At 45.5% G+C, this 21981-nt stretch overlaps 1 protein-coding gene across 3 annotated transcripts in view; it reads left to right on the plus strand.

Moving 5' to 3' along the window:
- LOC135394712 (teneurin-m-like) overlaps positions 1–21981 on the plus strand; it is a 469443-nt gene that overhangs the window by 210173 nt on the left and 237289 nt on the right. For all 3 annotated transcript variants that reach the window (XM_064625589.1, XM_064625591.1, XM_064625590.1), the window contains exon 5: positions 5786–5958. In XM_064625589.1, the coding sequence (XP_064481659.1) occupies positions 5814–5958 (145 nt within the window). In that variant the 5' untranslated portion in view covers positions 5786–5813. The remainder of the gene's footprint in view (positions 1–5785; positions 5959–21981) is intronic.

Genomic DNA, 21981 nt, shown 5'->3' on the forward strand with positions numbered 1-21981 from the left:
CTTCAACGCTACCCACCAATCCGGACAGTACTCATATGCAATAAAGCGGACATGCAGAGCCACCTGTGTGTAAAGTTTCAAGCGCATGGAGCAACGCTTCTCTGAGACAGGCGGCGTCGAGCAAAAAATGACGCATCTCGCCCCGTGTCTCATCTTGCCCCACCTTACCCTATATACGTGTATTCACCGCTTCGGGGCTGCTTTGCGCAGCATTATCTCCTGAAAATAACGTTACACTACTGGTACGGAAACATCCACCATAGCAACTGTACGCGAGCCAGACGAGGAAGAATATCCCACGTTGCGCATTCCAATTCAGCTTTTCTAATTGGCACGTCTGCCACCTGGGTCATAACTCCTCTCACTTTACCCGACTGCTCTAATTGGACGGTTCACGCACGCGCGCGTCACTCGCACAGTTTAATTCGCACACCGCGGGAAAACAGCGGGATTTTTTTTATATTTTTCTCATATAAACGGTACACAGTCATACCCAGTACAACCGCTATGGTGGAGCACTATTGTCAACAGCTTTCCGCCGGGCGATAAATCTGTTTTCACCCTGTATGCCGTTCCTGGCTATGCCAGCCTCTCTCTCTCCTATGTCTGGCGAACCTTTTAATGGGGCCATAAATTTCATTCGCGTTGCGCTTTTTGCTCCAATGCTGGCAGCCTTATAGAAACGACGAAGCAAGCTCCATCAGGGCGCTGTACTGTAATACGGTCTCACAGTGAGCAGCGATGTTGTGTGCTATTGCATGGGGGACTGCGATATGTAGTCCTTGCGAGTAGCCCACGTGTTGCATTGCCTGTCCAAGAAGGCGACGGAGCTCTACGAATCTCTGCTGCCACGTGTTTGATACGGGCTGCGAAAGCTCACTATGATCTATCGTGATCATAGTCTGCCGTCGCAAAGAGCGTCGATTTTACAGCTGTCTGTTTGTAAGCACTCGACAGAAAGTGCAGCCCTCTTCACTTTTGAAGCTGGAGTACCGCTATTATCTGTCCTTGTTGTGTTCCTAAGCTTGTTACGTATTAGCGAAAGAAGTGGACATGGCGCAGATCGTATACGAACATGTCCGCTCTTCGTTGCACTGGTTGGTGCTACAGCCACCACATCATCTTACGGAGATCACGTTTACAGTTAAGAACGGCTTCTATGGAAATTGCCTATAGAAGGTGCCCTGCTGTTCGCGTCCGGCAGGTGCCGCGCAAAGGGCTCCCATAGTTTCGGTGTCGGTACACTTCGTGTCGGTTGTCGGGGCACTTCTCGACGCACTTCGCTACGTCGCGACGTAGAGTGATGTGGCTAGCTATTGCAGCCAATAAGATCAAGCGTAGGGCGGGGCTTAAACCTGAGTTCTTAGGTTGAACACGACTATACATAACGTGTACCCGAACATGATTAAGAAAAATAACATAGACTTCTGGTTTGCTGTACAGTGCCTAAAGTGAAAAGCAGAGGACGACGCATTTCTATGCGGTGCACGTTTTGGGTAACGTGCTTTATTTTCCTCTTATTCTCACACCTCCACAAAGCGAAGCTTGCGACATCTGCTGGAGGAAACGGGGACAAGTGAAGTGAGGTAACATCGCCACCTGCTTGCAAAGAGGTGCAATACTACTTTTAACAGTCGCGAATTATCCGAAGAAGTACCCGTCCACTTCCGTTTTGAGGCAGCCTCGCCTTCATCCAAAACAGAAAAGAAAAACCGATGGGAGGGCCTCTCATAAGTACCCAGTACCCAGGGGTACTGAAAGAGTATTCTGCAAGAATAAAAGAAACAGAACATTGGAAAGGCAAAATATTTCGTTCTTCAAGGTATGTCACTTTGTACAACCCTTGTCCATCTTCATTTTACATTCATTTTATCCAACAACCTCTGAGGTCAGAACCAGGTTGCTAGATCAAGAACTTTGCTCCTCCCATCCTCTTGTCGAGCCATGGCTCAAAATTTATTATGCTTCTTCGCGTCGACCCCGTTTTTTGCTCGAAACAACAACAGAGACGGCCGGCACAGGAGAGATCGAATTTTCACCATGCCATTTATCGAAATGGCGCGCATTCTTCTCAACTATATTGAATTCCAAGTCGTGGAAAGGATAAAAGAAAAAATGAATGTCTTCCGAATTAAATTGGGACAGCAAACCTGCCAGATCCCTTCACAATTGATTATACTTTATCTATTTGCGAGCCTGCTTTGTTTATGCCTTTCTCTCTCTCTATGCTAGCATGTTCGCTTGTTTATTTCGTTTTTCTGCCCTTCGTCCCCGATGCATCGATTTTTATTCCTGGATGGGGGCGACCATTGTACGAGGGAAAGGGTGAAGGGGAATTCCCATTTGTTCTGTTGGGTCAGAAAGATAAGGAGCAGATTTGTGCGTTTGGCGATAACAGGGCAGACATATTTTATTGAAAGAAGGTGTTGCGTGGAAAAACGTATCGTGTACTTTGAAAATAAATTTGTTTTTGCAAGGTTCCTGTATATTTGTTTTTTTTTTGTTTTTTTTCCTCTGCGAAGTCGCGTTTTCAGTTGCCATTGTTGAACAAGCGAAGCCACAAATAGAAAATGTTACGGAAAGCTCTCATGTCCCGCGAACGATCAGAGCTGTTAGATTCCTCGCCTTCAGACGAAAGAAGTAGAGAGCTTTAGCAAACCCGAAACGCTGCGCACGGCACGATAAAGGGAACTAACGAGGTTTAGTAGACCGAAAGGTGCTCACGGCGACGGTATACTGAAAGCGCTTTATCACTTTATTAGAGAGTCTTAGTAAATCGGACGCGAAGGCGATAGCGTACGTAACGGATAGCGTTAGTGGTTCTGCGCGCTGCGCTGCGCTTTCTCTCTCTCTGTTATGGGCGTACGCAGAACAAACATTAATATTAGAGAGTTTTAGAGTACCGTATACGGGCTATCGCCTTTGCGTACGTAAGGGATACCGTTGGTGCTTCTGCGCATGCGCAAACCATAAAGAGAGCTTCGCGCAGTGCGCAGAACCACCACTCGATTCCTTACGTACTCAGAGGCGATAGCGTACAATGCACTAAAACTCACTATTATCTCTTACGTACGCAAAGGCGGTAGTGTACGATAATCTGCAACTCTCTATTCTTTGGCGGTCATGATATCGACGTTTCTGATCTTCGATTGGATAACCTTCTTCATCGTATAGCTTTTTTTTTTAGAAAACTGCTTACGAGCTCCTTAAACTCCCGGATGTCGAATCTGTACACTTCACTGTGAAATCAACTGGTCTGAAGCTCAAGCGCAGTATGGCTTATCATGTATTCGAAGCTGTAGTCCTGAATATGGTAGCTTCTGAGCAGCATTAAACTCATGACGGCAGCACCCGATATAAGACAGGGGGGGGGGGGATATGTTTATTGAAAAAAAAAAGCGAGGAAAGGTTAGTCAGGCATAGGCCGACTTGCTATTCCTTCCATACACAGAAAACGAAAAAGAAAGAAAAGACACACACACACACAAAAAAAGGGCCTTAGAGTCTGGTCGAGAGGCCCGTGGCACGGAGAAAGCGCAAGAGGGTAGTTGTAAGTGCCCCCTGGTTGGGCAGGACCGGGCCGAGCAGGGTGGCCAAAGTGACGTTAGGGTAGCCAAGTTGTCGCAAGTGGCGTTGGAGGATGAGTCTTTGTGAGAGGTACCGCGGTTGCAGGATAGGAGGCAGTGCTCATCGTCTTCCACACAACAAGTTGCGCAATTGGGGGAGTTCAGGTGTGTGTGTGTGTGGGGGGGGGGGGGGGAGACAGGGATAGTAATGGTATCTAGGACTGTCGGTACCAATGCTCAAAATCTGAGCGCTCCGAACTGGAGGAAGAAAGAAACAGCTGTTCTCAGAGTGCTCCGTTTTGACCACTCGGTTGCCAGTCGAAGATGCCATAAGAAACAAGCACAAGGGCGCCCTTGTCCTTGTTTCTTACTGTGTCTGTCTTATATCGGGTGCTGCGGTCATGGATAGTCACCAATTAGCCATTCTCTCTTCTTAATGACTGCTTAAAACTCGCCGTAAAGCACTGCGGTTAACTACATGGTATATATACTGGGACGAAGCTCTCAACAGCCTACATTAATGTTATCTGAAACTATGCGTGGGGCGGTAATAAACGTAACCATCGAAATCGGGCTTACGACGTGCTTCACTTTAAGTTTCGGGAGCATTCTCCCTATTTTTCTCATAGTTCGTCGAGTTGGCTTTTGTTGTCGCTCCTAGAGACATATGTGCTCTTCTATACATCAGCCAAAAAACAAACGGTCCAACGAGAGGCATGACAACAGGTGGCAGACTCGCGGACGGAAACATATTAAATCGAAAAAGGAAGTAACTCAGAGCATACAAGCCGATGTGGCCATGGAAATTCAGGTGTTCCGATGTTGCTGCTGCTTTTTTTTTTCTTATTCTTCTTTTACAATTGAAGCGAACGGAGTCCTTAGTCATTAACAGGTTTCTTTGCAAAATAATGCGCGTACCGCATGCCATCTGGTTGGTCAAGTCGGTGGAAAAATTACACATAACCCATAGTCGGAGACTATCGCGCATATCCTGACAGAATGCCGTGCATACCATATTATGCGGGAAACTCATCTTCCCCACGCCAGGCCTGGCATGCTGACGGACGTCCTCTTCCCCGAAGGTTCTTGTGCGGAAAAGACTTTCAAAAACTCGCGGCCTCGTGCGCTTTCTTCAAGAAACGGGCCTAGCGGAAAGACCACTCTAGTGCACCTCTGACCTACAGTGTGCCACCGTCCCATCAGTATCGGTCGTCCTGCCTATGCATCACTTTGAAGTCCTCAACTCCCCTCTCCCACTTTCCTTTTTTTTTGGCTATAGTGGTGACGATGCCCAATTGAGTGCGGCGAACAACGGCAAGCTACCTCGACCCCCCCCCCCCCCCCCCCCCCCCCCCCATAGTCTTCGCCCCATCGACATTCAGAAAGTGTGCATTTCTTGTACCAATATCCGCGGATTCTGCCGGTGCGGTGCAGTGTCTGTACAGCGCTCGTGCGGATTGAGAAGGCTTCTGCCATGCACAATGCAGCGAAGAAGTAGAATGGAGAGAGCAAGCCGGATCGCTTTCCATGCGGGGCGTGAGAATTTTTTTCCCTTTCCTTTCAAACTTTACCGTTCTTGAATCAGGCTTCCTATTCTCTCACTTGCACTAATCGTCCTAGATGATGCTCGACTGTGACCGGAAGCTGCAGACATGTTACCTTCTCCTAATTTGCTTCGCCGACATAATTCGTGTGAACACAGGACCGTTGTGGTCGGATGAAGAAAAATACTTTTGTGCACGACATTTCATGCAGGAAAGACGTAAACCTGTGGTGTTCTTTAGTAGAGTTGTACAAACATTAATGAACAATCTCACTGGGGCTCTATTGCACCAATGTTACTTGATGCCTAGCAAGAACAGCGTAGAACATTTATATTTGCCTCGGCATGATCTTGGTACTAGAATACAATCCACCAGAGACAACCTCATAAGGATTTTCTGGTGGTTCTTCAGCTCTCAACGAAGTTGCTTGGTGGTCCATCAAGTTCCACCAGGATATTCTAATGGGCCATCAACGCTGCTGATGGCCCATGCACCAAGATCATTTTTAATGGGGGAGAGGCGTCATTGATCCTACAGGTTTTCGATTTCTTTCAGTGGTGCTAACCTAATGCAGTTATGTAATTTTGATGTTGTGTACAACTATTATACATTTCGAGTACGTTCCTGCTCTGCTATCCTCTTCCAGCTTCTCAGCTTTCTCCTCTCCTTTTACAGCACTAAGCCTATCCGTGGTTAGGAGTTAATGGAGCGCCGCCATGCCACTAGTTCCCTCCAGCGGAAAAAGAAGGACTCCGTAAAGAGGCTTAGTTTCGATGACCAGGACACTTACGAGACAATTGACGAAGACGACTGTCAGTACGAACGGCCTTTCTGTCCGTCACGAACAGGTAAGACGACAATCTCATCTCGATTCTGTTTAATTGGATTTTTCAATTACGAGTTCGCTATAACTTACTCCGTAGAACCACCTTTCATCTCTTGGGGTGGACGACATATTGATTACGCGTGTGTCTGTAATATAGCGCGGACCGTTAATTGGAGGCTCATTGCATTTCACTTCGTTGGGTGGAGCAAGCATAAATTCGATTAAGCGGTAACTCGATAGATAAACAGGTAGATACATGGCCTTCATACAGCGTATGAAGAGGAAGGTAACTTGATAAAACGTTTGCTATCGTAAGCACTTTCTGTTTGTATTTAGTTGCGCTGTCAACAAGCTCATTTAGAACAGCAATGAATGCCTCACTGAAAGACACCGAATGCCATGTTTATGGCACATGAGTCCAGACTTGTACACATTACTCGAAAAATATAATTAATTGCCGTTACTGTTGCTCTGGTCGCCAAAATATTTTTTTACCGTTACAAATTACTCAGCCAAAATTGTAATAAAGTAACGGCTAAAAAGGTAACGCGTTACTTTGACCGTTACTTTCGATAATAATGTCATATAGCTAATTAAAATTCGCGAAATTACGCATACCTTCATTCGCTTTCTGAGAGTGGAGCTCGTCGCTTTTGAACAGGGTAGGAGCCTTTCTTTATGTAAACACATTGTGCATTTAAACAACGCATTGTTTTCGTCTTTTGTCTCCATCACCATAAACATTTCCGAAAGGCTGAACCCATGGCAATATAAATCAGGAGAGCTAGTCGACATGGCAGTATCGAAGAGGAAGGGCAATGGCAACCATGAACTCCGTTTTGTGAGAAACGTCTCTGTGGATCTCCTTCTTAGGCGTCGACCCTTGAAGTCTTCACAATAGAAGCGTTGAGCATCACTACATTCAACTTGAAAATTCCAAGTGACTCACTATGCCTGGTCTGAAGCTTGACCTACTGTACATACAGCAGGTTGCGGTAGGAAGACAATAGTGAGTTTTAGTATACCGTTGATAAGGTTATCGTGTCTGTCGGAACCAATCGTAGTCGCGTATGACACAGAATCTTATCCACTGATTGGATCCGGTTGATACGGTTCGACGCAAGCCACGTTATCAACGATCTGCTAAAACTCTCTATTAAGGTGTCCCCAGGCACTCAAAAAGCATGTGCAGAATCATATTACAAGGACCTCCACTGACGGTAGTGGAGTGCAGTGCTATAGGAAAAGCTGTGACGAAACCTGTAGGTTGGTTTCGTCTATGGATAAAGCTTAGTGGAAAGAAATCGTTTGCTCGGTAATCGATTAGGCTTTGTAATCGGTTCGGTAACCCAACATTGTAATCGGATTACTTACGCGGAAAACTAATCAATCACTCCCAAAATTACTCGAAAATATAATTGATTACCATCAACGCAATTACTTGTAACGCGTTCCGTACAAGTCTGCCATGACAGATAACTACGGAGGAAATCCATGAACCTGGAACCAGAAAAACCGGAAAATGCGATAAGATGCTGGAAAGTTATCCTCACTCCTGTAATCCCTTTGTTCCTTCTGGCAGTTAGTGGAAAACTGAAGGTCTTGACGTCGTTACCCAAGCAGCAAAATGTACTGAAAGTCGAGTGCAAAAGGGGTGGACAGGTAGGTGGAAGGCCTTGAACAGACTCGTGAAACTAAAGAACATTGATAAGACACATACCGTCCACCCCTATTGCACTCGACTTTCAGTACATTGTGCTGCTTGGGTACAGACCATTGTCGACATTGCTGGATAGGTACACGGGCATGTCTCACAAGTGCTTGATTTGGCACATCTGGAACACGTACTTGTCAACCGGGAAATCGTATTCATGCCGGACACTTGCTTGCAGCTAAGCGTTTTATGATTCAACTCCTGCGCTCACGAAGAATGAAAGATAATCTCATCACCTATCACACTCGACACCAAGGCCTATTCCACTTCAACTTCCCTCTTCCCATTCACCACATATCGTTCAGTGAAACCCACACTCACAATTCACACACCATTCTCCCAAAAAAAGAACAACAATGAAAGAAACCCAATCCAAACGCACCGTCCCGTGAAACCCCTACCTTACTTACTCCCTTTACTCTACCTCTCCATGCCGTCGCCTATCCTTCCTTTCCCTTATCTCCCCTAAAACTGAGGTATCGCTAGCGGCACAGACCTCCCCATTTGCAACCAGGACTCACATATACCGCGTCAGACTCACGCCAGGGAGCAGCACGGGCGATAACGAGGTCCGAAAGATTTTTGCCCTTCTCTTCCGCTACGCGTCGCTTGCGTCGCTGTTTCGTTGACGGTTTCTGCGTAATGAAACTGTTGCCAACCCTCTTTTTTTCGCCCTCCCGCTAACTATAGCCCCGAGCTGACTTATTGGACGTCCCGGATGTTTGTGCGTGTTGAACAGCGATATTAGCACGGAAGACCATACACGGTGGCGCTACATTTTTTTGTGTTGTCGAGTTGAAAGTTCGGGAGTTGATTACTTAATTAGCGAAATAGAGGTATTGAGAAAATGGAGGGTGAGACCTGGTCGAAAAAGTCCATGGACCGCTCTATATATACACACATGGGCGGACAGGGGCCGGTGTGGCTGTCTAGCGTGGTATGTGTATAGAGGAGCTGGTATGCGTTGCTTGATAGCTTAGTCACGTGTTTGCGTCCATGGTTGGTCGCCGTTTATAAATTGTCCTTATGTGTATAATATGTCTAGCACGAAATCATTACGTTAACGTGTTTGTGTTGTGGCAGTGCTGATTAGTGAACGTGAAAAAAGATATCACAATTAGCTAGGATGAAGATGTGGGTTCATTTTACGAGTGGTTAGCTCTACGTTCAAAGTTTTCTGCCCTTTAAAGTAGGACACCCTGCTGTAAGGTGAAGTGCGTATACAGGTAGAAACTCATGAAGAGGGGATAATAGAAAAAAAAAAGGTGTTGATGAAACTTTCAAATCAGTACCACAGTGGTTGGCATTTAACTTTTAGTTATGCTGTTTTGCAGCGACACAGTCATTTTTTTGCGCTTTTCGAGTGCAAACGCCGTATTCTCTGACACACATAGTTTTTGGTGTAAGTTTCACAAAAACAACAACTTTATTTGGATGCTTGGAAGGGTGTTGTGTAAAACACTCTTCAAATTTGTGTATTCTGCAAAATAGCACAACTTCAAACGGCATATTCTACGAAAAACACCTTTTCAATGGCTGTATTACAGGTGTTTCACATATCGCGTGCAATCATCCCACGATTAATGAACGCATAACGTCCCTGGAAGTTTGGAATGAGGAAGGGGATCTGTCCTGTGCCAGAGGTCACCGCTTACAAGCGAAAGAACTCGTAAATCGAGGGTTAACACATCGAGGACTGACTGACTGACTGATTGATTGATTGATTTTAAGAAAAAATAAAATGGAGATTTTGGCTTCACTAGTGTGAAGGCCGCAACTGCACATCACTTGCACACACACACACACAGATCATAGATTCAGATGTCTCGTTTTGCAAACGCATTTTGCAACACTATTAATCTACGTTCTATTTGACCCTGCGAGGTAAAAATTGACTTTATACGCTGAAAAGTATAAGCGATTTTTTTTATTTCATCTTAGTGCCGCGAAGCAACTGTGGCTATGAGCGGGGTACAGGTGGGGACAGATGGAGAGAGGGCAGCAGGAAGGAGTGGGGGATGGGGAGGAGTGGGGATTATACTTCACTTTGGGGACAAGACTGGGCCGACTTCAGGGGGAACCGTGCCGACATTCGCCTGGAAAGTCTTCGGGAAAACCAAGGGAAAGCCCCAGACGGCACACCGCAGGTGGAATTCGAACCAGCCACCTCCAAGTCTTCAGCACGACCCTGGCTACCACAAATGGCTACCACCTTAACCCGCTCGGCCATGCCGCTGGTATAAACAAATTTGCTGTGAAATATCGTAGAGTAATTTTGAAGAAGCTTGGAACTGTTCAAGAACCTCCCCATTGCTCATATCTTATCTCAACGTACAGGCAGCATAAAATCAGCATCAGGATATTGCGTCTACTAGCTTTTATCCACGCAATTTCTGTTTGTTTGTCTCAGCCGCACGCTGCTCTGCTAAACGCACGCTCGCCAATACGCACAAATACGACGCAGGGAAGAACATGAATATGAGACCGACCTGGAACGCGTGGGGAGATACGCACATATAAGTACACGAACGACAAGGAACTGCTTAGGAGCACGCCTTGTGTATTAGGCATTACCTGCCAATGTATTTTTAAACAACGCTTTTCTTTTGTGCGAAAAGAAGACGTCATCTTCATGCATAAAAAATTACCGCGCCAGCCTTGCAGAGCTAGATGGATTTGTTTCACGTTTTGTTAGCCGTATCTTATGAGGGCTTGTCTCCAACCGCGGAAGCGCGGTGTTGCCGACATTTCTCATTTGGAAGTGAGCGTGCGAAATGCTGCGGATTTGCAACGCGCAAGAATGACACGACCTGCATTACTTTGTTGCTCCTGAATGACTCATCTGCCATTTGCAACCGGTTGGACGTGGTATGAACGTGACAAAGATTATTTTCTTTAATTGAATTATGCAATTGGGTGTTACCAGACTTAGAGCCGTATTCTTAAACTATCCTTAGACTCGACCTCCCCACTCGAGCTACTCCTCGACTCATTCATGCGTTGTTCATTACACAAAACAAACTATTGTTCAAAATCAAAATATCAGAATTCATGCAACAATTGAAGTACAGTCCGTTCTTCGAATGAGAGGCAGCAGTCTCGGTACATGTGCCGGTAAAGAGACCACATCTGCATCCAGCACACGTCTTTTGTATGTCTGACTATGCCTGTTTGGATAACCGTATACCACGTTAACTTTTCGAGTTTGTCAGGGCGCGTCGCAATGTCCGAGTGAGCTGACTTAGCTAATCTATGTGCCTCGAACCCGACTTTTATCGACATGTGTTTATAACGAAATATTATGCTGCCCATTGCATCTCTCTTCAGGGAAGCGTGTCTGAGCAACGCTCGTCCTCGTTAACAAATATGCTGTGAATAACAGTATCGTATCCTCAGTAGAATACGTAAGTACCTGGTGTTGAGGAAGCACAACCCTTGCGGAGGCGTTGGAATAAGTGAAGTACGATTTGTCACATTCTCGATGGCGTGCGTCAGACAATAGGGATTAATGACGTGCAGTTTCTCGGAACGGAACACCCAGTAGGATTGTGATTTGCTGGTAATTATTACGCACCCTGGAATGCTTATCAAAGCACCCCATCTCATCGTTATCATCTATTGTTGTTGCTGTTGTTGTTGTTGTTATCAAAGCAGTTGAAGATGTCAGGAACGGCGCTTCTGCATAATACAGAAAAATACTCGTTAAACGTTGATCAGTGTTTGGATATCGGCACTGAGATGTACCAAATAATGCACGAGAATAAGTGACAACAGCAGGTGTAATTTCTTCACTCACGAGGGCCATCAAACACGGCCAGCGACTGTTATTGCTAGAAGCGGGCGCGGATGGCATTGACAGTACGCGCAATGCAGGGAACCCGTGCTTCTAAGGTACCCAACAGCATCAGCAATCGCGCTGCTTGAAATATGTGTGTGTGTGCATCCGCTCGGATGTTCAGAACGGTCGCACAGCCGCTGTAATTGTATTCGTAAGAAACATCTACACGATGAAAATGTTACGTCACAACCGCTTGTAGCGTGAAAGCATATAAACTGTGTGGGAAGATAATGCCATCCAGGGCCGTCAATAATAGCACAGCACAACAGCGGATTACGTACACAGTTCGACACGCCATTTTCGGGCTCGCTGAGTGGCATCAATCGCAAGTCTATCGAGGGAACGTCGTCAGATACACTAATCTTTATTTTGCGGACACTGACGCTGATATCCGCGCGCTTGTCGAATGCGCGCGTTTGTACCCTATCCGCGCGGATTTGCAAACGTTCGTTTTCTATCCGAAAATCAAGACGTCGCGCCGGTACCCGCAGGTATAACCGTATTCATAGCATACATGGATATACAGGGTGTCCCAGAAAACGTGTCATTGAATTATAATAAAAAAACTACACCACCTAGAGTCATGCGGTCAATGGCATTTGTTCTTACTGGGTTGTTGCCACCTCCTCATGTGAATGTCGTGTAACGTAAGTTTAATTATGTAAATTTTTGCGAGCTTAAGTCGGAAATTTGCCTAGTAAAGGTCACTTTTTTACCCCACCAATGTGAAGAACGTGTCTAATTTAGTCAAATTAATGATAATTGACAGGGACATTCCGGAGCTATCCCATCGGAAAAAATAGCCGAACATCATGCTCTACGGAGGTCGCACAGAATAGCGCACGATGAATTTTTCAACGCAATCTTTGTCAGTCCGACGAAAGGAGGTTGGAAACCCAGCCTTCCCAAACATCGCAGAAAGAGATAAAACAGGCACGGCTTATCACGTCCGACTTTCGCTGGGATAATGCTTTCCCTCTCCCAATTTTAGGAACTGTTACTTTTTCTACTATCACTCTGTGGGCTGGCTTCGGAACCTCCTTTCGTCACATTGAGAGCGATTGCGCTCAAAAAGTCATCGCGCGCTATGGTCCGGTGCTCAGAAAAGCACGATATTCGGCTATTTTTTCCGATGGGATAGCTCGTGAATATCACTGTGAATTATCATGAATTTGAGTGAATTCGGCACGCTCTTCATATTGGTGGGGTAAAAAAGTGACCTTTACTTGGCAAATTTCCGAGTTGAGTTCGCAAATATTTACATAATTAAACTTGGAGTACATGACATTCACATTAGGAGGCGGCAAAAACCTAATAAGAACAAATGCTCTTGACCGCATGATTCTAGGTGGCGTAGTTTTTTTATTATAATTCAATGACACGTTTTCTGGGACACCCTGTACACATGCATAGTTGTCGCACCATAATCTCGCGACGTGTTGCAGGGACAAGTATTTCGTGTTGTATTATGTTATGCTGCACCGCTTCACGTTTTCCGAACGAACGACTTTGTACACGATGTGTGTGAAGGTCTGCGGAATGCAACTTGGCGGAACATCCCAAGTTCCCAACGTGGTAGTCGCGTTGGCTAGAGAGAGCGCGAGTTTCGGTTGTTGGCTTTCCCGCATCATTATTCTTCTAGTGGCAGAGCACGCTTTACAGGAGCCTAAACATTCCTTTGGGAGCGGGAGGTGTGGCTGCCATGGTGAATATGGCTAATTGCACCAAGAGTTCTGGTGTGTAGTCACATTGCGCATACGCTCTTGGTGAGTATTTTCTTTTTTTTTTTATTTCGAAGGTCGTTTTGTTTCGATATCGGCAAACTGTTCTGTGCTTGAATTAGATGGATGGAATATTAGGCATTACAATATGCAGGGTGTCTCACGTAACGTGTCAAAAAATTATATTTAAAAATCTACATGTCAGAAAATTAAGGGGTCAGTGGTATTCACCTTCAGAGAGTTTATACCGTCGTGTGAGAACACTGTCATGAATTTTTCGCCATGGGAAATTTAATTTTCCGAATTAAAGTCCGGAAATTGCCTAGTCAACCTAACATTTTTTCGACAGATTCGGGAAGCACGGGTCGGGTTTAATTCATTTCGTGGAACAAAAGTAAGGAGCGGAAAAAAATTGGAAAAATCGGCTTTTTCTGACGCGCGTATTTCAACGGCGCACGAAATCGGTCGGAAAGATGCGATGTGAGGAGGACATGCCCCTGCCCAGATGATAAACAGAACACTGCGAAAAACACGAAGAAATGGAAAGGAAAAGACATCGCGATAATAATCTGAGGCTACATGGATTCCCATTGGTACAGGGCAGGGCATAAACAGGGGCATGTACTCCTCTCATCGCATCTTTGGGGCCGATTTAGTGCGCCGTTGAAATACGCGCATCAGAAAAAGCCGAGCTTCCCAATTGTTTCCCGCTCCTTGCTTTTGTATCAAGAAATGAATTTTTCCGTAGTGGGCTAAACCCGACCCGTGCTTCCCGAGTCTGTCCAAAAAAATGTTAGGTTGACTAGGCAATTTCTGGACTTTAATTCGGAAAATTAAATTTCTCATGGCGAAAAATGCATAAACATGTTCTCTCACGACGGCAAAAACTCTCTGAAGGTGAATACCGTTGACCCCCTAATTTTCTGACGTGTAGATTTTTAAATATAATTTTTTGACACGTTACGTGAGACACCCTGCATATATAGTTTTTCTCGTTGTTCTTGGATCATTTACTTTATAAGCCAGACAGATCGTTGAATTACTGTATGCGTACCCGTCTACTCCTGTCACATCAGGACTTGAATGCTGAGAGAAACATTTGCCGCGCGCATTTTCCTGCTAGTTCAGGGGTTCAGGGTTACTATTCAACGCTCACTCGACTTGTTTGTTGCACACGGCATTCTTGAGGGGATGAACCAATTTAAATGCAGCACAAGGTGTTGTATAGGTATTAGAAAGAAAAAAAAAACATGGGCATACAGGCACCATCGACGCGAATGACGACTTCTCTATAACACTTATAGCTGCAGCTAAATGCCAATAAAAGCTAATGAAGCAAAAAGAATAAGAAACAAGTATAGAAAGGTGTATACGGTTCTGGAGAGAAGCTCACTGCTAAAAGACTGACAAAAGGTCAGTCAATGAACAGAGAACTCAAGAGACCAAGAAACGCAGAGTGAAAATACATTACAAAGGGACCGTACCCGAGATAAAGAGAGAGAGACAACACACATGAAACTCTCATTACACAGAATTTTCATTCATTTTCATTCATTACAGAGAATTTTCAGCACAATCAGAGAATTTTCTGTGTGTCGTCTCTCTCTCCTCGTCTCGGGCATCGTCTTTTTGTGGTCATGCGCCCGATTGTCAGCTCACTACTGCTCCTTCGAAAATAGTACGTCGTCGGCCCCGGCATCTTGAAGAAAATATATCAGGACTTCCAGAGCACGCCGCCTATGGTGTGAGGGCCATGTGCCCAAAATTGTGAAAATATGAAAGGGACAAGGAGCACTTTTGTAAATCTATTACAGCGTAACCAAGAATAACTGAAACCGCTCTAAACAGTTGGGAAGTAAGGACGTTCGAGTGCACAGAAGTGCGAGTAGATGCAAAGCCCTTGTTGTTGCGCCATTAAACCCCAAATCATCATCATCATCATCATCATCATTATCAGATACAAAGCTTTTGGATTCCTATTTCTTTATTGTTCATAAACCCAAAGGGCCACGAGAACGTGGATGGACATAAATAGCAACAACAGCAACAATAGATGATGACGATGAGATAGGGTATTTCACCCCGGTGGCGCGGTACTCTAAATACATAAATAGCAAGACATGGATAAGAACAACCCAAATAGTGTCAAAATTCAATGCAGTCCCATGTAGGCAGTGTGCAAGTTAAAGAACAGTAAAATATAGGCGAGAGCGGCCCAATAGGATTGATTTACAATACAATTAAACTGTGTAATACAATAAAATGTAATATAGTAAGAACAGCAAAGCAACAAGAATGACAGATATTAGAGAGATCAATGAGAGTGGAGTCGTCTGCGAAAGACGATGGGGGGGGGGGGGGGATATATCTATTTTTTTTAAAATGGAAGCAACTGTGACTATGAGCGGCGTACAGACGTGGACAGATGGAGAGAGGACAGCAGGAAGGAGTGGGGGGAAGGGGGGTTAGTATACGTACTGAGCCGACTTCAGGGGGAACTGTGCGGACATTCGTCTGCAAAGTCTACGGAAAACCCAGAGAAAACCTCAGGCAGCACAGCCGGTGACAGGGTTCGAACCCGTGTCACCTCCCAGTCTCATCTCCCAGTCTCAGCGTGGAAAGCGATCATCTTAACCACTATGCCACGGTAGCTGGTGATATGTCTAATGCGATAGGATCCACAGTACCTTCTAAGGATTGTGGAAAGAACTATGATTATGAACATCACGAATGAACTTAAAGGGGACGCGTTCAACAAAAGATGTCTCTATTGATGCATTCCTTCCCCCGAAACGACGACACAGAGAGGTCCAGCAACTGGATTTTAATGAAAGTCGTAATCCCTGGCAGACATGACGATGGACCAGACCAGTCAAGAGAGAGACCATCAGCTCCCGTGCTGCCCGGTTTTGTTCGTTTCGTGCACGAGCCGCCCGCGTTTTCCCGCGCCCGACGATGCCTGTGATGATGGCAGTAGAGCGGGACCGACGGTAGCGACACAGTCGTGACACTATCCATCCGCGTTGCTTTTGCATCAGCTTGTCATGTTTACAGTGGCTGAACGCTTTCCTCCGTGTGAAGGTTCCTCCTTCACAAACGTGTTCGTCTCCACGTTGTAGTGGACACGCTCAGACGACAGGCAGGGAAGCGACAAGTAGTTGCTTTGGCAGAGATGGAGCTGTTGGTTTCCATGACAACCTCGTACGACTCTTCCACGACTCCGTTAGCGCCAGTTTACGGCCGCATCCATCCCGCGAGACTGCGGAGTTGGGCCGCAATCTGAAGATGCTGTCACCCTTGAGTGCCCCCGCGTCATCACCCCCTCTCAATTAAATGACGACCAGCCATCTTTCCAACAACACTGTGGATACGGAGCTCTGGCTAGTCTTTCGATATGATGTTAGGGCGCAAAATAAATCCCTTGTGGGGCTCCAGGAAGCGAGCTGATGATAACCTCTGTTTGGTTGGACTTCCTGTATAGTGGTGCTATTTATTTATTCCTTGCGGTAAACCGTGTATTTGACTTGCGTTCTCTCTGTGTAAGTGTAAATTGAAAGAAGTGCCATAGTAGATGCTGGTTCGCTAAAACGTGCATCAGTTTTCTTGGTGTGAAGGACGAAAATAGAAATGCCGCGCCACGCGGCGCGCTTGCATGACGCGTGCGCGTCTGCCGCGTAGGCGACTTGATGAAATTTTGTGCATGGCATCTAGATGTAATTCTCAGAGGGGTCCACGGATACGTACAGTCCGTGTAATTGGATTTTCCCTTGTTAACAGTGCCCGTTTATGGGTCTCGCCTCTGCCGAAAGTCGGACAGAGGGCAAACCGGAGCGCAGCTGTAACCGCAGAGTGTCGTTTATGGCGCTCACGTAATTGGTTTTGGGGATGCTCCTTTTCTTAGCGCGCGGCCTGTATATGCATATATTTTTATGACAATGCTTCTAAGAATGCAAAAACGCGGGAAAAGGAAAAGTATGGGAAGACTTGAGAGACAACAGGGGAGCGAACGGTTGTGTGTCGAGACCGGGTCGACGAAGTATGGGACTTGGGGACAGTCACCAAGGATCGAGTGCGCCAAGTGTTGTGTGTGTGGTCACCGCTGATCCCCGACGCCGAGCATCACCTCATCAGCTGGCTCCGCCCGAGACACATTACTTCGGACTCTGGACTCCACCGCCGACACAGCTAAGCTATCTAATTTCAATCTTGTTCTGGCAGATCTAATGTATACCCTCAACCCATAACGCCATATGTTTAAAACTTCAGTGACCATTGTCTAACTGCCCTTCTACGTATTGTTCCGACTTCAGTCCTACTCAAATAGTGATGTTTAATTGAATACCTCGACAGTATCTGACAATCGTTTTGATTAAGTAAATTGTTGTGTTATGAAGGTTACACAGTGTTTTGCCTCCAGTTGATTCCGCTCCCGCTTCTCCAGAAGTGCTCGCTGCACCAGTCGACCGTCCAAAACCTCAATCTTTCTTTTGCGCACACAGTTGGGACTCAGTGAGAGTAGGGTGCGTCCCGCGGTCGCTCGAAGGTTCTGAGTTCCCCCGCTGTGTGTGACACACAGGAACACAAAACACAAGTAGACAGGGCTGGACTCGCTGTTTTGTGTTCCTGTCCCTACCACCACCTCAAGCTGAAGGAGATGATACCATCAACATCATTACAGAAGCTTGCTTGCTTTTAATGCTTCGTCCATCTATTGTTAAAATGAATCGACAGCTTCAAGCTGTCCTGTAAATGTGAAAGAGCGAAATTACGCAAGAATATTAACGACTCAGTTTTGTGGCAAAATAAAAAATCATGTAAAGTAGTGTCAGGGCTGTTATCTTTAAGAAAATCAAATTGAGATAGAAGATCATGAGCACAACGAAACATGCATTTAACATATTTGAAATAAATAAAATAACAAATAAATTTTGTGTGCGAAAATATTTGGAGCGTGCTGGGGGTCTGCGAAAACTTTATTATTCGCATTATTTACGTTTTCTTGTTGCCACAAAATCTGTCCTGTATTACTACTACCCTTTAAGCGCAGACACACAAGCATACATGTGTTTTCAAAAATAATAAAATGAAACCGTTACAAAGAGGCCACCCCGTTAGCATCTTAGGAACACGAACAAAAAGGAACTTTGCAGATCATAAAATGTATTCAAAAAATAAATGAAGCTCCATGCTGAATGAGCAAATTATTATTTTTTCGTCATTTAAAATTGTGCACGATATTCAAATTATACCACCATTAATGGTTGAGAACGGAGTTGGAAGTAACTTTCAGGTAGGATGCTTAAAACTCATTAGTTGATCTTCCTTTTCTGTTCTTTTTTTATTCGGTGACGAGCTTGAATGCTCGAAAGAACCCCCCCTCCCCCCCAAACGTCTGACTCTTTTATCTTTCTTTCCAACTGCTTAAAAGAGGCATCTTGAGCTTCTTCTCTCTCTCTCTCTCTCTCTCTCTCTGAGAAGAATGCAATTGTTACTTTCCTGGCTTCTCAAACCTGACGATATACTAACAGAAAGCAACACAGAGCGAAGCCTCACGCTGGTACTGATTGCAGTGGCATCACTGGACAAGAAATGCGGGATGCGGACAGACACAGAGAGGCCCATAAATAAGGTATCAGCCGCGGAAAGAAGGGGGAAAAGATTACCGGCGCGGATGCTGGCACAGTCTCCACGCTCAACTGGATTACGGTTCTGCAAAGATGAACTACAGCTATACTATTCCGAGGCTTCTTAGGCTTCCCCCGAGAGAGAGAGAGGAGAGAGAGAGAGTTTGCTGTTGTTTCTACACGGCGAGAAAGATGGTTTCTCCTCCCATCGCCCTCGTGTGAGTGCCGAGATACTGGTAGAATGCTTCATTAATAAGTTTTCTCTGTGGGTTGGAGTGGACGGAAGATGCTAATGTTTTCCGTGATAAGAAGAAATCGCGGGGCTAATGGTAGTCGGCGATCATCAGAATAATTTCGCAGGTAGTTGCAGGATTGCGCCCGCAACGTATGGGTTGCTCTACGTCGTGACTAGCTACTCATATGATTTATTTATTACCTATGGGATCACGAAGGTCATTACATAACACTTTCATGCATGCACGTACAACGTACGTTATCAGCATAGCAGGGAACTAACAGTTTCCACGTATGCATAACACGTATCAAATAAGTACCATAATCAATGTATTATTAATCGACGTGTATGGCAGGGAAGCAAGAACCACGCCTTCTGAAGTAGATAGATAGACAATGGAGAAAAGAACAAAATGGGGACATAGGTCGCGCGGGTGTGACCAGCTGCTGCATGACACCTTCTGCAGCAGCGAGAAAGTAGTACAGTAGTGCTGCTCAGAAGCGAATATCGCTGCGAGAACGACGTATAGGAGGCGACACTGTCACCTTTCTAGTGTGAATAACATGCGGGCCGATGTTCGGAGTTGATGGTTGTTTTCCGTAATTCCCGTGTATATTCACCGGAAGATCGCTTGTGCCGCGATGGTACGATACCGTTCGGTTCCCCAATGCTCCACCTACTGCAATGAACGTGGAATAAACGTGTAAAAGCAGACGAGAGCGTCCCCACTACGATAGTTGTTCGCTCTCCGCAGCGCGCCGACACCGTTCGATCTCGGAACCGAATAGTCAACATAACGATAGTGGTAACAAACTGTAGACCGCAAGACAAAATCCTCGTGGCCTCAATAAACGTGTTCAGCACAAGATATTGGAACACGCCCGTCGAGTACTGTCACACCCGACAGAAGTGGTTCCAAGCCCCATAGTCGTAGCAGAAAAGAAACAGTGCACAGACATCCTTTCTCTTTTAGGGCATCACGTATTGAATATGCTTTTGAACCACCATTGTCTCTAGAATACACAAGAATACACAGGCTATTCAGTCCTTCTGTTATGCGACGATACGTTACCTCGGAGCAACCAATAGTTTCGCCGCATACTTCGCTGGCCCCGTATTTACACTTTTTGGAAGAGAGAAAATGACGCAGCTTTTGACCCGTCCTTCGGTGATAAGCATCTTCTGCCAAGCATAGCTTCATTGGATTATTACAGTTTATGTTCCACGTCCTGTCCAGTGAACAGGAAATAAACGTTGTGTTGCATATTTGATTGTATGTTCAAAAATCGTCACTTCTCTCTCAAAAGAAAAAAAAAAGAAGGGAACAATGACCATATCACGAACGTGCGCTGTAAAGACACTTCGGGTTTTCCACGGACACGCTTTCCTTGTAGATGTCCCTTCTTGCATATACGTCGTCGGGTATTTTAACGCAATGTCACCTTGATACATACAGTAAAGCCTCGTTCAAACCGGTTCTGGACCGCACAAAAAATTTGATATACAGGGTCTCCATTTTTATTCGTTACAAATTTACTGTAAAGAGCTATGAAAGCTACGCAGATGCCGTTTTCAGTTTCTACGACCAGGTGGACATCCTTTCGAAGAGAGTATGTAGCATCAGGTTGACTAATTACCTAAACTTCGTCAACTAACTCTTTAAATAGGGATTTCGGTGAAAAGCGAAACAGAATCGAAGACAGTTGTCTTTGAAAGGCCATTATATCTTTTTTAAAATCGTGAAACGAACGCGTGCCTTGAAACATCCAATGTCCGAATTTCGCTATGCAAATGAGCCGAAACAAAAACAGCGCGGCTCAGGAGCCCATGACCTTCGCCGACGGACACACACAAATAGAGATACGATGATGAGATGAGGCTGATGCCGGCCAGCAGGCTGGGCGCTGCCCCAGTGCCACTTGTACGTGATGAGAGATGATGATGGATATGATAAGGGGTCCGGTAATCGGGTCGCCGACGGAGATGTGCACCTAGACTCTTCAAAATGAACTTCACCGCATAGCACGCTCTTAGCCAACCATCATCTCAAATGATATCGTTATCTGCCCTGATTTGTGGAAAACGGGGAGCGTACGCCTTTTTTGTGACAATTATGAACAGCATAAGTGTCACAGGTGGTGGTGGTGGTGATGGTGATGGTGAAAGGGCTTGCCGCTGTCGGCCTCACGTATGTGGGCAACGTCACGACTGACGCCCTGGAGAAATGTGCGTCCTGCGCCGACTTCTAGGGGAACTGTGCCGACATATGTCTGAAAGCGTCTGAGGAAAACCCAGGAAAGGCGTACGCCCCCCGTTTTCAACAAATCAGGGCAGATAACGATATCATTGGAGATCATGGTTGGCTAGGAGCGTGCTATGTGGTGAAGCTTATTTTTAAGAGTGTACTCCAATCATGTCCATCGCTTCAAAGCACGTGACCCTCTGAAGTCCAATGAGCGCTGTCCTCCGTGGACTCCCGATGGGCGCGGTTTCGGATCAGACTGATTTGCATATCAAAATTCTATTATGGTAATTTCAGCGTACGTGGGTGTTTCAGGATTTTTTGAAGATGGAATTACTTTCAGCGAGGATTGTCTCCCATTCTGCCATACCGCTTTTGCAAACCCGCAATTGAAGAGCTAATTAATGAATTGACGAAGGTAATTGAAGGTAATTAGTCATCATGTAGTTACATACTTTTCCGCAGGGCCGTATAACTCTATTGTAAAAACAACATCTATGCTGCTCTCATACTTTTTTAATAAAAAGAAAAAGCTGTAACGGATAAAAATGAATATCCTGTATTAGGCGGCAGTTGGATATAAGCGGTCCCTCCAAAAAACAGTGACAGTAACCGAGGAAACGTCAAAGCAATTAAAGCAATTTCGCATCCTTTTAATTGAGGTACAAAGA

Source organism: Ornithodoros turicata, chromosome 5 (genome assembly GCF_037126465.1).
Source record: "Ornithodoros turicata isolate Travis chromosome 5, ASM3712646v1, whole genome shotgun sequence".
Lineage (NCBI taxonomy): Eukaryota > Metazoa > Arthropoda > Arachnida > Ixodida > Argasidae > Ornithodoros > Ornithodoros turicata.